Below are 19,042 nucleotides of genomic sequence, written 5' to 3' on the forward strand. Positions count from 1 at the left end.
GGAATGTTCTCGTCTCAGGCAGGCGACTCTCCCAGCCCTCGAGGACCGGGGAGGAAGTGGCCCAGGGGAGGGGCAAAGCCAGGGTCTGGTTCCATCCACACAGCAGGACCAGGCTGCTGGGCTGCACCCCACAGGGAGGCCGATGAGAGAACTGCCCTCATCTCTACACTGGTCAGGAACACTAGTTTTGCTGGGCTTCTGTGAGGCCTGCCCATCAGAAACTAAGAAATACCCCTTTCTCGGGATATCTGAGAAAAGAAGTCAACTTTCAGGAGTCACCAAAAGCTGCGGTGGGGGGAGTGACTTCACTGTTGTCTGTAGTTTTTCTTTTCTAACCAAAGAGCGTGTGTCACCGCAGTAAAGAAAGCAGACACTGCTCCCCCAGCCAAGGCTTGGCAACCTCTGCCCAGGATCTCTTGGGCAACCAAGAAGAATCCAGATGGTGCATTCTGACTGCGGCACCTGGAGATGGGCCGGCCAGGCTGCAAACCTCCCCCGACACACAGGCATGTGGACACACGCAGGCGCACAGGGAAAGTGGGAGAGCCCGTGCCGCCCCTCCCCACCAGGCCTGCCTCATTTCCTCGGAGATAAATCATGCAGAGGGCTGGGGAGCCCCACAAATCCCTCAAGCAAACACGCAAGTCAAACAGCACCATTTACCCCGCAAGGGCCTCTTCAAGTTAACAAGGCATGGGAGGAGCCAGGCAACAAAACCAGCCTTGTCCAGCGAGGTCAACCTTTGCCCTCGGGCCCTGTGGGGAGGAAACCTGTGGCCACCCCCGTGTCCCTTGCTCCCCCACTTCCTCAGCTGCTGGCCTACCCAAGAATGAGCTTCGCCTCAGTCCTGGTGAAGGTGAGGCCGCCCAGGCTGAGGACAGCAGGTGGTCCTGGCAGTTCAGAGATGTCCCCTCACCCCCACCCCCACGGCAGCCAGCCTCCTTTCCTGATGGGGTCCCAAGGTGGCACTTGCCAAGGGACCCCAGTCCAGCTGGCCAGAAGTGGGGAAACCTACTGACCGTTGTAATAAACTGCCCCTCCACCCCCCGCAAGGGTCACAGCTGTAGGAAAGGACAAGAGAACAAGACATGGGCTGGAGGGGTCAGGGAGAAAACCTTCCCATGTCATCTGCGGGAAGAACAGGAAAGGGGAGGAAGGGAAAGAATAATCTCAGTCCGGATGTTTGTTCAAGCTGTAAAAGTCCTCAGGAAAGTCAGAGAACGGGAGGCAATGAAACTTTATGCCTCATGAGGGCAGACATTTTTTTTAGGACAAGGTAGCAACTGGAGTCTTGTTTTCAAGATATAATTCATATGCTGCACAATTCACCCTTTAAAGTGCACAAGTCAGCGGAGTTGGTGTATTCACAAGGTCGTAAACCCACAAGGTTGTGTAGTGACGACCGTGACGTAATTCCAGAACACTGTCATCCCCTCGAAAGGAAACCCGTGCCCATTAGCACTCACCTCCCTCCTCCCAATCCTCTGGCCCAGACAACTCCTCGTCTACGATCAGTCCCTGTGGGGTCCCCTGTTCCGGACATTTCATATAAATGAAATCATACACCATGTGGTCTTTCTGTGACTGGCTTCTTTCACTTAGCGCCATGTTTTCAAGGTTCATCCGTAGAGCAGTAGGTATCAGCACGTCATTCATTCTTATGCCGAATGACATTCCACTGTAGGGAATACACTGTGTTTTATTTACCCGTCCATCAGTCGGTGGGCATCCGGACCGTTTCCACTTCTTGGCTGTTCCGAACGATGCCGCTATGGACATTCCCATTACTGGTTTTTGTGTCAACATGTGTTTTCAATTCTCTCGGGTATACACCTCGAGGTGGAACTGCTGGGTCACACGGGAACTGTACGTTTAACACTTTGAGGAGCTGCCAAGCTGACGGCAAAAGTGGCCCCTTTTACATCCTGCCCAGCCGTGTATGGGGGCGTGGCCACTACTCCACAGCCTCCACGAGAGGAGACTGCAGTCCAGCACTGATGGGACGAGAACAAAAGCGACGATAGCAAGCATCCACGGAGCGCTTCACACACGCAGGTACACAGTGCCACTGCTTTATATGCAACATCTAACCTCCAGGACAGACGACCACAGGAGATGAGGTCTGCCTCCCTGAACAAGTCCCCCTCTGCCACTTTCTGGAAAGACCATGGGGCTTCCCCTTAGGCTAAGATGGAGCCAGCAACACATCTGGAATGAGAAATCGCTCACAGAAAAATAAAATCCAAGCCAAACCCAAGGTGAAAGGCTAACTGAGCCAAATTTAAACCAGGGTGGGAAAATGTCCACAAATAAATGAGCAAGGAGACAGTGGGGTAAAGGTAAAGGCAGGGAGGGACGGTCTGCCCTCAGACTGGGGCGGCCAGCACTCCCAGTCCCCGGGCAGAGAAGGCACACCAAACTCTCATCCAGGGCTATCATCCCTGCCTCTTGCTGTGGTTTCACACTGCCATAAGAGGGAGTTAGCAAAAACAGAAAGGGAGGCAAGTAGAATGAACCTAGGACATTGTTGTATTGGACTATAACTGGGAGTGTGAGATTTTCAAGATATATATTACATATTGAATATAAGGGGGGGGAGTCATGGAAATGGAGATGTAATGGGGGGGGGGGGTTGGTGATGGAGTACTCAGATATTCCCTACTCTGGCCACTGAGAGGACTTGGGAGCAGTGATACCCAGTAGTATCACTATACTACTATCACTGTACCCAGTAGCTACATGCAGACCCAACATTCAGACCTTGCTTCTAAGTGCCATCCTCTATTAAAAGGAATGAGGACTCCTTGGAGAAATGGTTGATTCCCAAGGCAGGGGCAGGAAATAAAATGAGACTGGGACATTTTCTTGTGCCAAAGAACAAAAAAGTGCTCAAAGAGTGGGAAGGACCTGTCAAAAAGACAGAGAAGCAGTCCTAAAGAGGCTCCCACTGGCCACAATGAATCCCAACCCACCAAATAAAACAGGGAATCAGGAGTGCACACAGAGAGAGACAGGCAGGCAGGCAGGCAGGCAGGCGAGGGGAAAACAAGTAACTCTGCAGTGAAGCCCGGAGAGCATACCTTCATTTAGCGATCAAAGGAAACATCACTGGTAATGGCTCCTATCCAGCCAAGTCCCAGTCTCTAAGACACAGGGAGAAGGTGGCAGTGTCCCTTCTATGGCAGTCCCAAGATGCACAAATGGAATCCAACCAGGAGCTTGGACAAATCCAGGTGGAGGGACATGCTACAAAGTAACTGGCCTGTAATCTTCTAAAGCATCACAGCTACGTACGTCACAGCCTGAGGAGCCCTTCCAGACTGAAGCAGACCAAAGAGACAGAAAAGTAAATGCACTGCTTTGTTCTGGACTGGACCCTCTTCCTATTAAAGACACTATGTATACGACTGGGAAAACTCAAATGGGGGCTGATGATTAGATGGTATTATGTATCAGTGTTGGCTTCCTGACATTGATGTTTGTATTACTGTTATATAGGAGAACACCCTTGTTCATGAAAAGCACACAGGTTGGCAGTTTGTTCTGGAATAAGAAGGAAAAATTGTTTGTGCTACACTTGCAACTCTCCTGTAAGTTTGTGACAGTTTCACAATTTAAAAAGTTTTAATTGTAAATGAAAAAAAAAGCAAAGAAGATAATGTCATGCTAAATTATCAGACGAGTTCAGATCATCCTATATGAGCTCTGTCTCGAGCAAGCCCCAACAGTCCCGCTTTAACTCCAGGAGCCATAAATGGTTTTGATGGGGATGGGGCATTCTGTGACAGTGCTCAGAGGACACCCTGCCGCTCACTAGGATTGCCTTCCAACCCCAAACATGCAACCATCGATGGACTAGAACATGGCCTCGGCTCCTACCATAAAACCAAGCAATTCCAGTCTCCAGTCCATAAGCTACTAGACAAGAACTGGCCAACATCACTCACACCAAGTCAGTTTTCTGACTGACTGGCCCACCCTTCATGCCTCTGCCCATGTGCAACAAGAGCTGAGCAAAGAGAAAAAACTAACTTGGAATGCAATCCAGCAGCAAAGGAAGAGGCCACATTCCCACCAAAAAGTAATGACAGTAACTACTCCATCTCAAATCTGCATAGGGCTTCACTATTTCCAAGCTTCTCTCCATCTGTGTTCTCACACGATCCATATAAAGGAAGGAAACTACAGACCCCCAAGTCCCCTTACTAAGTCAAATTCCTATTACACAATGAACAGCACTGCACAGCACCTCCTCGATAGCCCTTGCAATGTGTACTATTGACAGTGATACACAGATGTGTGTGATTATTTGACTAGCCTTAGTCTCCCCCATTAGACTGCAGAGTTCAACAGAGCAAGGGTATAGTGTCTGCTCGGATACCCCAGTGCTTCACACTAGGCAGACACTCCAAAAATACTTGCAAAACGATCACATGGATACAGGGGAAGAATGGAAAGGGGTGGGGGTAGAAGGATGGATGATGGGTGGGTGGATGGGGGGTTGGGAGAATAAGGGATGGGTAGAAAGATGGATGACGGGTGAAAGGATGGACGGAAGGTGGGAGGATGGAGGATGAGTGCGACGATGGACAGGAGGTGGGAGGATGGATGGAAGGTGGGAGGATGGACGATGAGTGGGAGGATGGATGGGAGGTGGGAGGATGGATGGGAGGTGGAAGGACAGAGAATGAGTGGGAGGATGGACGGGAGGTGGGAGGATGGAGGATGAGTGGGAGGATGGATGGGAGGTGGGAGGATGGATGGGAGGTGGGAGGATGGACAGGAGGTGAGAGGATAGACAGGAAATGGAGGATGGAGGATGAGTGGGAGGATGGACGGGAGGTGGGCGGATGGATGGAAGGTGGGAGGATGGAGGATGAGTGGGAGGATGGAGGATGAGTGGGAGGATGGATGGGAGGTGGGAGGATGGATGGGAGGTGGGAGGATGGACAGGAGGTGGGAGGATGGATAATGAGTGAGAAGATGCATGGGAGATGGGAGGATGGATGATGGAGGGAAGATGGATGATGGAGGGAGGATGGATGATGGAGGGAGGATGGATGATGGGTGGGAAGACAGATGATAGGTGGGAGGATGGAAGATGAGTGGGCGGATGGATGTGAGGTGGGAGGATGGAGGATGAGTGGGAGGATGGATGGGAGGTGGGAGGATGGACAGGAGGTGGGAGGATGGATGATGAGTGGGAGGATGGACGGGAGGTGGGAGGATGGAGGATGAGTGGGAGGATGGATGGGAGGTGGGAGGATGAACGAGAGGTGGGAGGATGGATGAGAGGTGGGAGGATGGACGAGAGGTGCAAGGATGGATGGGAGGTGGGAGGATGGATGGGAGGTGGGAGGATGGATGATGGAGGGAGGATGGATGATGGATGATGGATGGGAAGACAGATGATAGATGGGAGGATGGAGGATGAGTGGGAGGATGGACGGGCGGTGGAAGGATGGAGGATGGAGGATGAGTGGGAGGGTGGATGGGAGGTGGAAGAATGGACAGGAGGTGGGAGGATGGACAGGAGGTGGGAGGGTAGAGGGTGCGAGTGGGAGGATGGACGGGAGGTGGGAGGATGGAGGATGAGTGGGAGGATGGATGGGAGGTGGGAGGATGAACGAGAGGTGGGAGGATGGATGAGAGGTGGGAGGATGGACGAGAGGTGCAAGGATGGATGGGAGGTGGGAGGATGGATGGGAGGTGGGAGGATGGATGATGGAGGGAGGATGGATGATGGATGATGGATGGGAAGACAGATGATAGATGGGAGGATGGAGGATGAGTGGGAGGATGGACGGGAGGTGGAAGGATGGAGGATGGAGGATGAGTGGGAGGGTGGATGGGAGGTGGAAGAATGGACAGGAGGTGGGAGGATGGACAGGAGGTGGGAGGGTAGAGGGTGCGAGTGGGAGGATGGACAGGAGGTGGGAGGATGAACGGGAGGTGGGAGGATGGACAGGAGGTGGGAGGATGGAGGATGAGTGGGAGGGTGGATGGGAGGTAGGGGGATGGCTGATAAGTGGGAGGATGGCTGATGAGTGAGAAGATGCATGGGAGATGGGAGGATGGATGGTGGAGGGAGGATGGATGATGGAGGGTGGGTGGGAAGACAGATGATAGGTGGGAGGATGGATGATGAGCAGATGAACGAGTGGGTAGGAGGCTACCCAACCTCGGTCTGCCCCCAGCCACCCTGCCTGGCTGTACCTGCTGCTGTTGGGCCCGGAGGTCACCAATCTCCTTCTGGTCCTCCTCATGGAGCCGCTTCATGTCCTCCCATGACTGCTGCAGCAGGTTACGTTCCCGCAACAGCTGTCCGTTCTCCCGCCTCAGCATGTCCACATCATCCTTCAGCTGGGTCTGGTCGCTCAGGAGCCGGCTATGGAGTGTGCTATAATCCCCGCACACACAGTGAACCCCAGCCAGCCTCCAACCCTCTCCAGCCCCTCCAGGTCCCAGGACTCCCAGTGGGAGCCCACACAGCAACCAGGGTAGCGGCACTCAGAGGCAGGCCAAAGCTTGGTATCAGCCAAATGCCAGGAGGAGCCAAACCACTTTTTAAAAACCTGACACCAAAAAGGGCACACGTATGAAGGGCACACGTATGAAGGCCAAGGTGAGGGCTGAGCCCTTACCTGGTACAGGCCCGGCACCTCTGCGTACTGAGGCGGGGCAAAGGGCAGCAGATGGGCAGGTACGGCCGCCCAACAGCCTCAGAGGGGCCCCAGGAGACCAAAGGGGAACATGCCCATCTGCCTCTCCTACTGCAGGAGCTGCAGCTGGGTCCTGGGCTGTGACCCAGGAGCGCAGCAACCTGACGGGCCTGATCCCTTTCCTGCCCGCTGCGCTTCCAAGGCTGTCACCAGATGGTGTGAAGGCTCCACACCTCGCCCCGTACTTAGAAAAACCCACTTGAGACCCAAAGACCCAAAGCCACTTGCTGAAGGCCCACTACCTGCTAGACGGCACCAGAACTGCTGGCTCCCAGCCCAGAGGCAAAGAATGGGCCCACTCACTGGTAGAAGTCGGTCTCCTTGGCCACCTCCTCGCAGCGCTTTAAGGCATTGGTGTGCTGCTTCTGCAGGCTCTGAAGGTCCGACATGGCCCGCACACACTGGATCTTCAGCCTCTCGTAGTCGGGATTCAGCCTGTGGTAGGGCCTGGCCCAGACAGCAACAGTGAACACGGGCTCCGGGACCACTCGGACAAGGAAGGTCTCTGCCCCAGGAAACCTCCAGCCCAGCATCCCCGGATACTGGCTCCTACACACCACGACCACCTGGGGTTTGTTCTGCTCAGACATCCTGGCCTCCCCAGACCGACAAGATCCCTAGGATGGAGGCCCTTGGTTGCCTGGGCTCCCTGCTTGAGCCTGGAGACCTAAAAAGGTGCTGTCTTATTCTCTAGCAGCTCCCGGGAGACCGTGCAACAGGCCTTCACACACAGTGGGCACGCCAGAAACCTAAGATGGAGTTTCTCCTCTTTTTAGGAAAGTGACTGCCAATCCTGGGTGCACATTAAAACGCCAAGGCCCAGGCCAAATACATCAGCATCCGTAGGGATGTGACCAGACATCAGGATTTTTTTTTTTTAACTCCCCCAGGGATTCCAGTGTGCAGCCACGGTTGAGAACACTGGCCAGGAGTAATGCTGCCCAGAGTGGGGTTCCCAGACCTGCAGCGTTCGTTTCACCTAATGCTGTGAGAACTGCAAACCTCAGGTCAGCCCCAGAACCCCTGAATCAGGCACCTGGAAGGGAGGGAGGGCTAACCAGCAAGCAGTGCTTTAACAAGCCCTCTGGTGATTCCAGTGCACAAATTCGAGAACCCCTGCCCTACAGCTGGCGTCAGTAACCTTTCTCGTACAGGGCCAGGCAGTAAATACTTCAGGCTTTGCCAGCCACACGCTCTGCCTTGGTAGCATGAAAGCAGCCAGGGACAGTATGGACTCTAGCACACTGGGTCTCCACTGGCCCTCCCTTTGTGCTGAGGACCACAGCCTGAAAGAACAGGCTTTGCAGCCTTGACCTCACCCCAGAGGAACCTTCCTCAGGAAGAGGCACACAACTCTCATGCCCCTAAGGGCAATCCCCCTCCCCTCAGAATCCCTACCAGCATCTCCCGGAAGGATGAATCACACTGTATCCCTCCTCCTCCTCTATGAAGCCCCCCTGGACTGTGCAGGTGGGTAAAGATTCTCCCTCTGCCCCACCCCATGGACCACCCTTCCTTGGTATCTACCTCTAAATCCCAAAAGAAGCAAAGATTTTCTTCAAAACAACAAAGAAGCCAGGTGGAATATACCCTCCTAAAACACATGTGGCAGGGAACAATTAATGTGTGAACATATAACGACCCATGTTATCAGTGAGGAGGAGCGGCACACGCACATGCAGACACACACACACACACACACGTGCACACACACGCATGCACGTAGCTGGGACTGGTCGGGGGCTCAGCCATGGGATCACTATCTCTATTAGGGCAGGGGCTGCATGCAAGCAGCAGACAGAGATAGAGAGGAAGCACACCATCTTGGTGCTGGAAGGCAGAGGCCTAGAGAGGGGCAGTGATGAACCCAAGACCACCTAACAAACCCGTGAGGAGGCACCAGAGTGGGACCAGGCCCCGCCAGCTGCTGCCAAAACCACCCACCAAATGATCATGAATAGAGGACGGATAGATGACAGACACGCCCACACTTCTCAATCTCCATGTGGTATGTGACTCAGGCCACAAGCTCCGGTCTGGCTTGGAGGAAGCATAAGCAGCCTGTGTTCCCTGCCCCCACCCAGGGCTGTGGGGACAGTGCTTCAAAGTGCAGTGGGGACTGGGGCAAAGGGACACTCTGGCAATGCCATATGCACCACCGGGAGCTAAGGATGAGCATGCGGTGGGGGGCGGGGCGGGGGAGGGAAGGGGGGGCACGATGGCATCAGGAGAGTAGCCCCTGTCCATCGGGCCCGGGCAGGGGAGCAGGTGTTGATCACCACCTCTTGTCAAAGGTCGTCCCATGTGTCGCGAAGGCCAGGCGCTTCCGCAGCTCGTTCCTCTCCCGGGTCATCAGCCGCAGCTGAATGGAGAGGTTCTCCACCTTCTCGTTCACTTGCCGGTCAGGAAGGAGGGGTGGAGGGGATGGCGCCTTCCCGGTGGTACCTGGCGGGGGAAAACAACGAAGTGAACTTGCATTTAGCACTCACTGGGTCTGCCAGGCACTGTTCTGAGCCCTTGGCCTGAGTCAGCTAAGCCCAACAACCCTACCAGGTGGTCCTGCTAGCATCTGCCTTTCAGATGACAACGCCGAGTCAGGAGTAAGAGGGGGCACTGAGACCCAAGCCCGGGCTGTCTGCTCCAGCATCAAAGCATCACCCACCCACTCTGCTGGTCCTGCTGAGGACTCCCACTCTCTTCCCAGCCCAGCTTTCACACCTCCAAGATAGAACCCTTTTAGGGCCTGATTGGCACAACTTTGCCTAGTCTGGAAACAGCAGCTATCCACGCCTGGGCATGGAGAGGCCAACATGAGCCCTGAGCAGAACGGAAGACACGGCTTGCAGAAGGAGGGACAGGAGGGACCCAGAGAAGCTCCTGAGGCCCAAGGCAGCCGCCTCTGAGGCTGGGGCCCAAGGTCTGTGTCCCTGCCCCCAACAAGGGCTGAACGAACACTGCACAGCTTCCTTCTCCAACCTCTCCAAATGCCCCAAGGACCTGCCCCAACCAGCCCAGGTATATGGGCTCCTAGAAGGCTTTCAGAGAGAGCTGGTCATGACTAAGGTCAATGTAATGTGCTGCAGGTAAGTCCTGGGGCCTCTGGCTGCTCAGTCCATTCATATCAGGCCCTCATCACCTGTGCCCAGGACTGAGAGTGTCCCAAAGGGCATCCTATGCCTTATGCTACTACTAAGGAACAGCCACAGCAGTGGCCACCACCAGTACCTCTGACAAGATCCAAATCCTTTTCTAAGAAGAAAACATCTCACCCAAATGTCAGAGGCACAGAGACAGGTCAGTGGTGCTTCTGTCTTCGACTCTGTCCACATATTCCCCCGGGACAGCCACTACCCCTCCGAGATCCTAGGTGGGGTCACGGGAAATCACAGCAGCCATCTCATTTTATGGATGTGCTCTGGGAGGCTGATTCACAGGGAACAGAGTGCCTGTCTCCCCAGCAGCCCCGAAACATGCAAAGGGCAAGATGCAGGTCTTCTGACCCTGTGCCATCTTGACCACCAGCCCCCCGACTGATCCTTGTTGGCTGACTGCTTATGCAAGCCAAGTGTCCCCCACGACAAAAGATGGGCACTTAGACACTTTGGGGGGACAGGCTAGAGCACAGTGTGAGGCAGGAGCCTCCACCACTCAGTTCAGCATTATGCAAAGTGGGTACCCCCACCACCTGAGTGTAGTACCCCCTAAAGTGCATGTTATTATAAAACCATCACCACCATAACACCCGGGGCTCCTGTGCTCCAGGCCAGACCTCTGGGTCAGAATGCCCTCTGAGGTAAGGCCCAGCACCAGCATTTCCCACGAGCACTTCCCCTGCCCCACATGGTTCTACTCTACGGCCTAAGAAGCCTTCCCTCACCTGTCCCCAAAAGACCCCGGACCCTTACCCCTGTCCCCAGAGTTTTAGAAATCAGCTGGTTACAGCTGTGCAAGCTGTAACTTCTTCTCTTCTGGCAAATGAAGTCACTTGTATGAGCCTTAACCCAGAGCCAGGTCTACACTGTCATCCAGTCTGCAATAACTCAGCCAGCTCTCTGACAAGTGGGGCTTCCTCTGGACATGTGTCTGATGCCTCTTCTAGTGATGCCGATGAGCCAACCCTCTAAACAACTTTAGCAGGCAACGATCCCTGCAGGACTGGCAAACCCAAGACAATGGGATAAAAAGACAAGGAGCATCTGGACGAGAGGAATTTCGATGTTCACGGCCACCGCCAACCCATACAAGAGCAGCCAACACAAATGTCCCAGGCATTAATGTAATCTCCCAACAAACCTGGGTGGGCACTAACATTATCATTCCCATTTCATAGCTGAGAAAACTGAGGCCCAGCAAGGTTAGGCAACTGACTCAAACCTGCACAAAGAGCAAGTGATGCCCTGGAGGAGAGCCCAGGCACCTGGATTCAGAGCACACCCTCTCCACCTCCGTGCCTCGCTGCCTCCCACAGGACCACCACGACTAGCACTTACTTTGTACCTGGCAGTTTTTGAGATGCATCCCATCCCCTTACTGAAGACACTGCTGTCATTCCCATTTCACACATCAGGAAACAAAAATTGTCCAGGTCACAGAGCCAATAAACGACACCACTGAGAATTAGACCTCCCTCTGTCTACCTGACCCCAGAGCCCAAGGTCTTAACCTTAAAGTCCACAAAGCTTTTGATCTTAGGACCTCTTTACAACCTTAAAAATGATTGAGAACTCCCAAGAGCTTTTGTTTACATGGGTTATATCTATCTGATGATGTCTACCAGATTAGAAATTAAAACTAAGAAAGAATTTTTAAATATCTAATTTTAAAATAAGCAAAAGTGTTCACATAAGATTTTCTTTCTGAAAAAGTTAACTGCCCCTTTCCATTACAAAACAAAAAACGTAGCAAGAAGAGTGACATCGCATCTTTACAATGCTGTTGACATCTGGCCTAATAGAGATGGCTAAAGTCGTTTCTCTGTGTAATATCACACACGAGGGATGGAGCCTCTAGAAAACTCTGCCCTACAGCAAAGTCTGTGTGAGGAATGACAGTGGAAAAGGCAAGTGGCTTCTTACGATCATTAGGAAAACAGTTTTGACCTCACTGGCCCCCAGAAAGGGCCTCGGAGACACCATGCCATGCGAGAACAGGTGCTCTGTACTATAATCAGGTCCAAGAAGTATCACAGAAACAGCAAATCTAGAGTTTGGGAAATGAAAAGTACCACCAGGCTCAGCAACTTGCGTCCGGGAGGTAAAGAATTTTCACCCCATTTTGTAAACGAGGCAACAGAAAAATGTATCCCTTCCTTGGCTTCTGAGGAAGCTGGAGAGAGAAGCAGGACAGAAAGAGAGGCCATCAGATCTGTCACCACACACAGCTACGGCCTCCTGTCCCAGCCTCCGGCAGAATGAGGACACTTGCTCGAAGACGTGAGGACCTAGGGACAGCCAATCATACAGACAGTGAAATGGGCGCGGACACTGCACAACCCAGGTGCTGGGTTCTGTGCTAAGTGCACTCTGTCTTTACTCGATTAACCCCCAGAGCGCCCTCCCACGGATGTGCTATGATCATCCCGTGAGAAAGTGACATCCACAAAGACTGTACAGCCAGGAAAACAGTCCACCCCCATGTAAACGTGGCTCCAACTAGAGAGCCAGGGCCTCAACCACTACGTTACACTGTCTCTGGACAGGAGTATCCCGTTCCTGCTCCAAAGGTTTGAACATACATGAAACACACAAGAAATGAGGCTGCCCAGACCTGAGAAGCCAACACACAGCAGACTGACAGGGGAAAATGCTGCCTGAATGCCTATCCTTCCACAATAAGGAAGATAGAAAGCACAGTAGGACCACAGGGCACCTCAAGAAGACTCCCAAGATATGCTAAGCCTGGACGTTCCAAATTAATGGCAAGTGTTGCAGAAAATCCTCTCCATCCCCAGTCAATTAAAAATAAAGTTTTTCTTTTTTTGCTTGCACCTCAAGGTTGAAAGATGTTTTGAAGAGGTACAGCCCCTCCATCCAGATGATTGCCAGAATCCCCCAAATGGCCACCAAGACTGTTTGGTGAGGGAGCTCACTACTTTATAGCAAAGCCCAGCCAAACTTGCCCCATAAAAATTATGCTCTGTACAGAGTTAGAATCTGTCTCCCTCTACTTCCCCCAATGACCTAGATATACTCCTAAGGGCCACACGATACAACTGTAATTCCTCTTCTACACAACAGACTTGCAAGTGTTTGAGGACAACTACCAAGTCCCTGTATCACTATCAGAATAGTTTAATTAAAACATGACAACACCGGGGCGCCTGGTGGCTCAGTGGGTTGATCACCCAGCTCCTGATTTTGGCTCAGGTCATGATCTTACAGTACATAGGATCGAGCACAGAGCCTGCTTGGGACTCTCTCTCTCTGCCCTTCCCCCATTGGTGCTCGATCTCTCTCTCTCTCTCTCTCGGTGTCTCAAAATAAATAAATAAACTTTAAAAATTTTTAAAAACTTGAAAAAAATTAAAACAACACCACCTCCAAATGCTGGCAAGGGGCACGGAGAAACCAGAATTCCCAAATATCGCCAGTGGGAATATGAAGCAACATGGCCACTTTAGAAAACACTTTAGCAGGCTTGTTTATTATTATTTTACGTAAGTAATCTCTACACCCAGTATGGGGTCTCAACGTACAACCCCGAGATGGAGAGTCACACGCCCGACCGCCTGAGCCAGCCAGGCACCCTGTCCGTCTTTTACAAAGTTAAACATGCACGTGCCATACCTCCCAGGAATCCCGCATCCAGGTATTTACACAAGACAAAAGAAAATGTACATGCACACCAACACCCACACACAACTACTAAAGGTAGACGGCGAATGGATAAACAGCAGCGTTTCCTTCCCACAAAGGAATACTACTCGGGAAGAAAAGGCCTCTGATACAAACCACCAGGACACATGACAGGCGGGGAATCTAAAAGCCCTCTGCTAAGTGAAAGAAGCCAGACTCAAAAGGCTATACCCCATATGATTCCATTTATAGGACATTTGGAAATAGGCGAAAATATAGGGCAGAAAAGAGATGAATGGCTGCCAGGGGCTGGGGGACGAGGGAAGAAAGGCTGAGTACAAAGTCACAGAAGAGAATGTTTCAGGGTGAGGGAACTGTCCTGTATCTTACTTGTGGTGGTGGTTACAGGACAACGTGTGGTCGTCAAAGCTCGCTTAACGATATAAAAAGGAGAGACTTTACTGTAGGCAATTTATATCTCAATGACATGACTTTCTAAAAAATTAAGCAAAAACAAAACCCTTGGTGCCCCTAAACTGAAGCCAGGGTCCCAACAGCGGCATGGTTGGTGGCCCTGTGGACCATCAGCACCCCCACCCCATCAGTCACCCCAGGAACAGCAAACATCATAAAGAACAAGCAAAATAAAAACTGACATCAAGTGAGTTGTCCACAGAAACCTCACACATCTTTCCCTTGGCTCTCCTCTCCCTGCACAGCTGTTTTTTTGGATTCAAACGCAAAACTGTCCACTCTCCCCAACTTTGCTCCTTCCTCTTTCCAAATCGGGAACCACTGGGGAAGGCAGATTTCCTTCTTCCATTCTGTGTCCAGAATGGGGCTCCAGGGGTAAGGGATTTGGACGGTACTAAAACAGGGGTGCTGGGAGATGCCAGGAGAGCGGGCACAGGCCCTGGATTTTGGACAAAGAGCCCTCACTCACCGGGCCTTGGTGTGAATGGGATGGCAGGAGCAGAGTCTGGCCAGGAGACTGGGCAGGCCCCTTTCACCACCACAAGACCTGGCTCTGCCTCCCAGTCGCCATGGCCGGTGCGGCCACCTCTGCAGGCTCAGCGAGCAACTCAGCAGCTGGGTGGTCTTAGCCAGAAGACCCTCTGTCCTTAGCTCCCTCACCACCACACTCCAGCTGAAGGCCACCCCCATGTCTTATTTACAGCCGGACAAATGACAATCCGCTCCAGAGCTCCGTGGGTCCATGGTGCCAGAGCCAAAGAGAAAACTGGCACGGGCCAGCAGTGGCCGGGTGGAGGGGCGATGCCCAGATAAACTTCCTGGCTACCCCCAGGCCCTGGCGGTCGGGGGAGAATCAAAGCAGCAGCAGAACATGGTCACCATAGGCAGCAGCAAGTGAAACCAAGCCATCCTGATCTCCAGCCCAGGAGAGCCAGCGCCATCAGGAGAGACACAGTCCCACGCTGTGAACCAGTGATTCTGAAAGCACCTAGCGTCACACACTTGTTAGAAATGCACATCTCAGGCCCACTCAGACCTCCTAAGTCAGGAACCCAGAAAGTGAAGTCAGCACAACCCTCCAGAAGATTCTGATGCCTGCTCAAGTTTGAGAGCCTCTGGCCTGGAGTTGCATTTGCTGGCCAGAGTGGCTTTTTTTCTCCCTTGTTTTACTGGCTGCCCGGGAGCCACTCCACTTAAAGCCATCACCCACTGATAACATGCAGGGAGGGGCCCTCCCCTAACAAGGGGGATGCCCCCCTTGGTCAGTCAGGACTGACAGTACAATGCAACGGCTACAGCCATGCCCAACTCCTAGGTAAAACACTTGCTCTCAGAGCAGATCCTTCACTCAGGGTCTGCTCTGCAGAAACCCAAAACGAGAGGCAGTGATGGCCTATTGTTTCCTAGCTGCTCCTACTTCCGAAGCACCATCCATAAAAGACCCAACATAAGGACCACCTCCTCCTTGAAACTTGCTCTGACACCCCCCCCCCCATCAGAAACAGCTGCTCCTCCCCTTGAGCTATTTGTTTCCTTCAGTTCTACACAGGGCACAATGGCCAGTCGCTTCACTCTCTGATGCTATGGTCCGAATGCTGGTGTCTCCCCACCAAGTCCCTACGATGAAATCCTAACCCCCAAGGTGTGGTATTAGGAGGTGAGGTCTTCAGGGGGCGATTAGGTCACAAGAATGGATCCCACATGGATGGATCTAGTGTCCTTATAAAAGGACCCCAGGGAGCTCTCCCCTCCTTCTGCACGTGAGGACACAGCAGGAAGACGCCATCTATGAACCTGAAGCGGGCCCTCACCAGACACTGGGCCTGCCTTGACCTTGGACTCCCAACCTCCAGAACGGTGACAAATAAATATCCTTTGTTTCCCAGCTGCCTGGTCTGTGGTGTTCCGCTTTGGCAGCCTGGACAGACTGGGACATCTGGCTGGACTGTGAGATCAGGGGCCAGGGCTCTCTGTGACCCCCACAAGCATCAAGCACGTACTCCAAGAGAAGAAACTGCCCACATTCTGCAGATGAGCTGGGAAAATAGGCCCCTGTTCCAGAAGGACCAGGAAAGGGTCAGAGGGCACAAGGAGTCAGGGTGCACGCAGAACCGGCCTCCAGGCTGACTCACCCGACCTTCCTGTGCCAACCCAGAAGCTGCACTTTCAAGGAATCTTCTCTGGGAAACGAAGGAAGCCCTCCGGCTGCTTCTCCTGCTGACAAGCCAAGAGACTTCTTTGTTTAATAAGAAACTTCTCCTGTTGCTTCAATTTGCATAAATTTAAGGCTTATTTTATACATGCTACCCAAGGATGTCTGTTTGCCTTAAAACCTCCCCAGCTGTCCCAGGTGAGAAATAAAAGGCACCTGAGAAATTAGGTCAGGGTGAATGGGGAAGAAAAATATCCATTGCCTGACATGAGTGTGCATTCCCTGGGCAGATCCGTGAGGCCTACCGACAGGCAGGTTACCTACCGTCGGGCTGCATGGGATGGGGGAGGCCTCTGAGAAGCCACACGCGCTCAGCTGATGAAAATTGCCTGAAAAGGCCTCCGCAGAAGAACTCTGCAATCCTTAGGGCTGTTAACCCTGAAGGTTAGCACAGGCGTGGGGAGTTGTCAGCAGTGTCCAGCTGGAGAGCTGGAAGGGGACAGGCCACCCGCAGATCGAACGCTAGCCAGGGCAGCCGATCAGGCACAAGCTGTCACAGAGAAGACACCACATGCAAGGCTTCCCCTACCAGTCTTCTCTTCTGCTGACTGTAACTCGCCGTTCTTTCCCCAAATGTTGTTTGCGACGTGAGTGGGAAAGCGGAGGTGAGATTTTTATCGTAAGACGTTGCTCTTGCCTCGCCCTTCCTGAGGTTCATGGAGAGAGACCATGCACAAACCAAAACAGCCAGTCCCCATCTGACCTACCGGCCCCCTTCTGCCAGGGCTGTGGTGCAGGGAAAGAGCACCGCCAGTCATTAGGTGAGGCCGGGCCAGCCTCCTCCCCCAGGAGGCACAGCAGTGGTCCCCATGGCCGACCCCACCGCTCATTCCACTCCAAGGGACAGGTCCAAGCCAGCCTCAGACACTCCGGTGCCCTCGCCAGGGACTAAGTCAGGTCAGCCCGTGTCAGACCAGGAGTCTGTTAAATGTAGATGCTGGGCCCCATCCCCATAGCTTCTGATGTAACAGGGATGGGGTGAAGTTCAGGAACCTGCATTTCTAGCAGGTGCCTGAGTGCTGCTGGTCCAGAGACCATACCGTGTGAGCCACTGATTTGGGCACAGACAAGCTACCCAACTATAGTCGGTGTGAGGAGACCCTGCGAGGGAATTTCTGCAGAAGGCTTCTTTGCTGACAAGGAGACAGGAGAGGAGACAACCCCCTTCAGCCTCTGGACCATGTGATGACAGAGATGTTCTTTTATCTGCCCTGTCCCGTATGGCAGCTGGTAGCCACGCAGGTAGCCAGAGAGCACATGAAATGTAGCTGGTGTTACTGTTGAAACGAGAGGGGTATCTGGGTGGCTCAGTCGGTTGAGCGTCCAACTCTTGATTTCAGCTCAGGTCATGATCTCACTGTTCGTGGGACTGAGCCCTGCATCTGGCTCCAAGCTGGGAGAGTAGAGCCTGCTTGGGATTCTTTGTCTCCCTCTCTCTCTCTGCCCCCTCCCACATGTGCACACGCACTCTCTCTCTCTCAAAAATAAACAGACCTAAAAAAACTACAAATTTTAATTTTAGTTCATTTTAATTAATTTGAACTGTAAATAGCCACCTGTGGCTAGTGGCTCCCATAAGGGACACTGTAGCCCTGGACACTTCCAGGTCTAGATGCGACAGCTGGAACTGTTGCTACAAATGCCCTGCCATCAGCCTGAGCGGAAGACACACACAGAGAGGGTCACAGAGCCACATCCTGATGTACTCAGCCCAACCTCAGCGGCTTCTGTGGGATCACACATTTCTCTACTGTTTAAGGCAATGTGAGACGGTATTCCCTCCTCTACAGCCAAAGGTCTCCAGGCTAACACAGTCTGCACAAAAATGGGGCCACTCACCCCAAGGACGATGTCAACTGCTGGCATAAGAACAAGAAAAGCAACACTTGGGTCCCGGGGAACTGAGGAGGGTCTGACCCAAAGGGATACAACCAGGCCTTCCAGCATCCAAAATCCAGGCACCAACAAGCAAGGCTCAGCCTACGCAGGACGTCCAGCACAGCACTGCCTGCTTGTCAACAAGTACCTGGGGACAGTGTTCACCCCTCCATCCCAAGGGCCGAACCAGCTCCAGGTACGCATAGAACCAAAGGTCGGGTCAGTGACATGAAGCTTCTTCCAGAGTTTACGGAAGTCCGGCTGCATAAAAAATACCTACTCCTACTCCTCCTTGAAATTCCACTACTAACAATAACTGCTGTGGTTTCAGTAATCGCGCTCTCTTTGGAGAGAATGATGCAAATGTTCCCAGGAAAGATACCACTGTAAGCCCTGAAGTGTCGATGTGAATGAATTTGTCAGGTATCTGTTAGATCACTGCACCTCGTTTCCAAGGGGAACAGGGAGCCAACAGAGCAGAGCATGAGGCAGGAGAGGTGCACTCAGGATTCAACCCCCTCAGGTTTACAAAAGCCCCATGACAGCGTTCCATTCATCCTGACTGCCCCACCCCACGGGATTCCCGGAAGCCAGTGCCATGTTCAAAATTCCAACAACCCCTTCATTGAGTCGATGGACTCCTAGCAGACAGCACAAAGTAATAAACACTGAAGTTCTGTCCTGTGGTCCCGGAGGAGTCCTCCCAGACAGGGAGGAAGGAAACTGATTGGCTGCTCTGTGTCCTCCCCAAAATGTTGAAATCCTGACGGCAGCAAATGTGAATGTGACTTTATCAGAGATACAGTCAGACACTGAAGATAAGGTCATCCTGGAGTAGGACTAGTGTCCCTTGAAAAAGTAGAAATCTGAAGACAGACATGAACACAGGGAGAACACCATGTGAAGACAAAGGCAGAGACTGGGATGATACATCTACGAGCTAAGGATCACCAAGGATTGCC

The 19,042-nt window shown here is 52.7% G+C and overlaps 1 protein-coding gene across 6 annotated transcripts in view; it reads right to left on the bottom strand.

The window, feature by feature from the left end:
• The window catches only part of DLG5 (discs large MAGUK scaffold protein 5), a 128,424-nt gene that overhangs the window by 57,485 nt on the left and 51,897 nt on the right, over positions 1-19,042 (bottom strand). For 5 of the 6 annotated variants that reach the window (XM_045040199.1, XR_006587027.1, XR_006587028.1 and 2 more), the window contains 3 exons: positions 9,005-9,167; positions 7,026-7,169; positions 6,217-6,400 (listed from right to left, as the gene is read on the bottom strand). In XM_045040199.1, coding sequence (XP_044896134.1) covers positions 6,217-6,400; positions 7,026-7,169; positions 9,005-9,167 — 491 coding nt within the window. Of the gene's footprint in view, positions 1-6,216; positions 6,401-7,025; positions 7,170-9,004; positions 9,168-16,122; positions 16,147-19,042 lie in introns of those variants that run through there. The other variant, XR_006587030.1, reaches the window with a different exon arrangement.

The sequence above is a fragment of the Felis catus genome, chromosome D2 (genome assembly GCF_018350175.1).
Source record: "Felis catus isolate Fca126 chromosome D2, F.catus_Fca126_mat1.0, whole genome shotgun sequence".
Taxonomy (NCBI): domain Eukaryota; kingdom Metazoa; phylum Chordata; class Mammalia; order Carnivora; family Felidae; genus Felis; species Felis catus.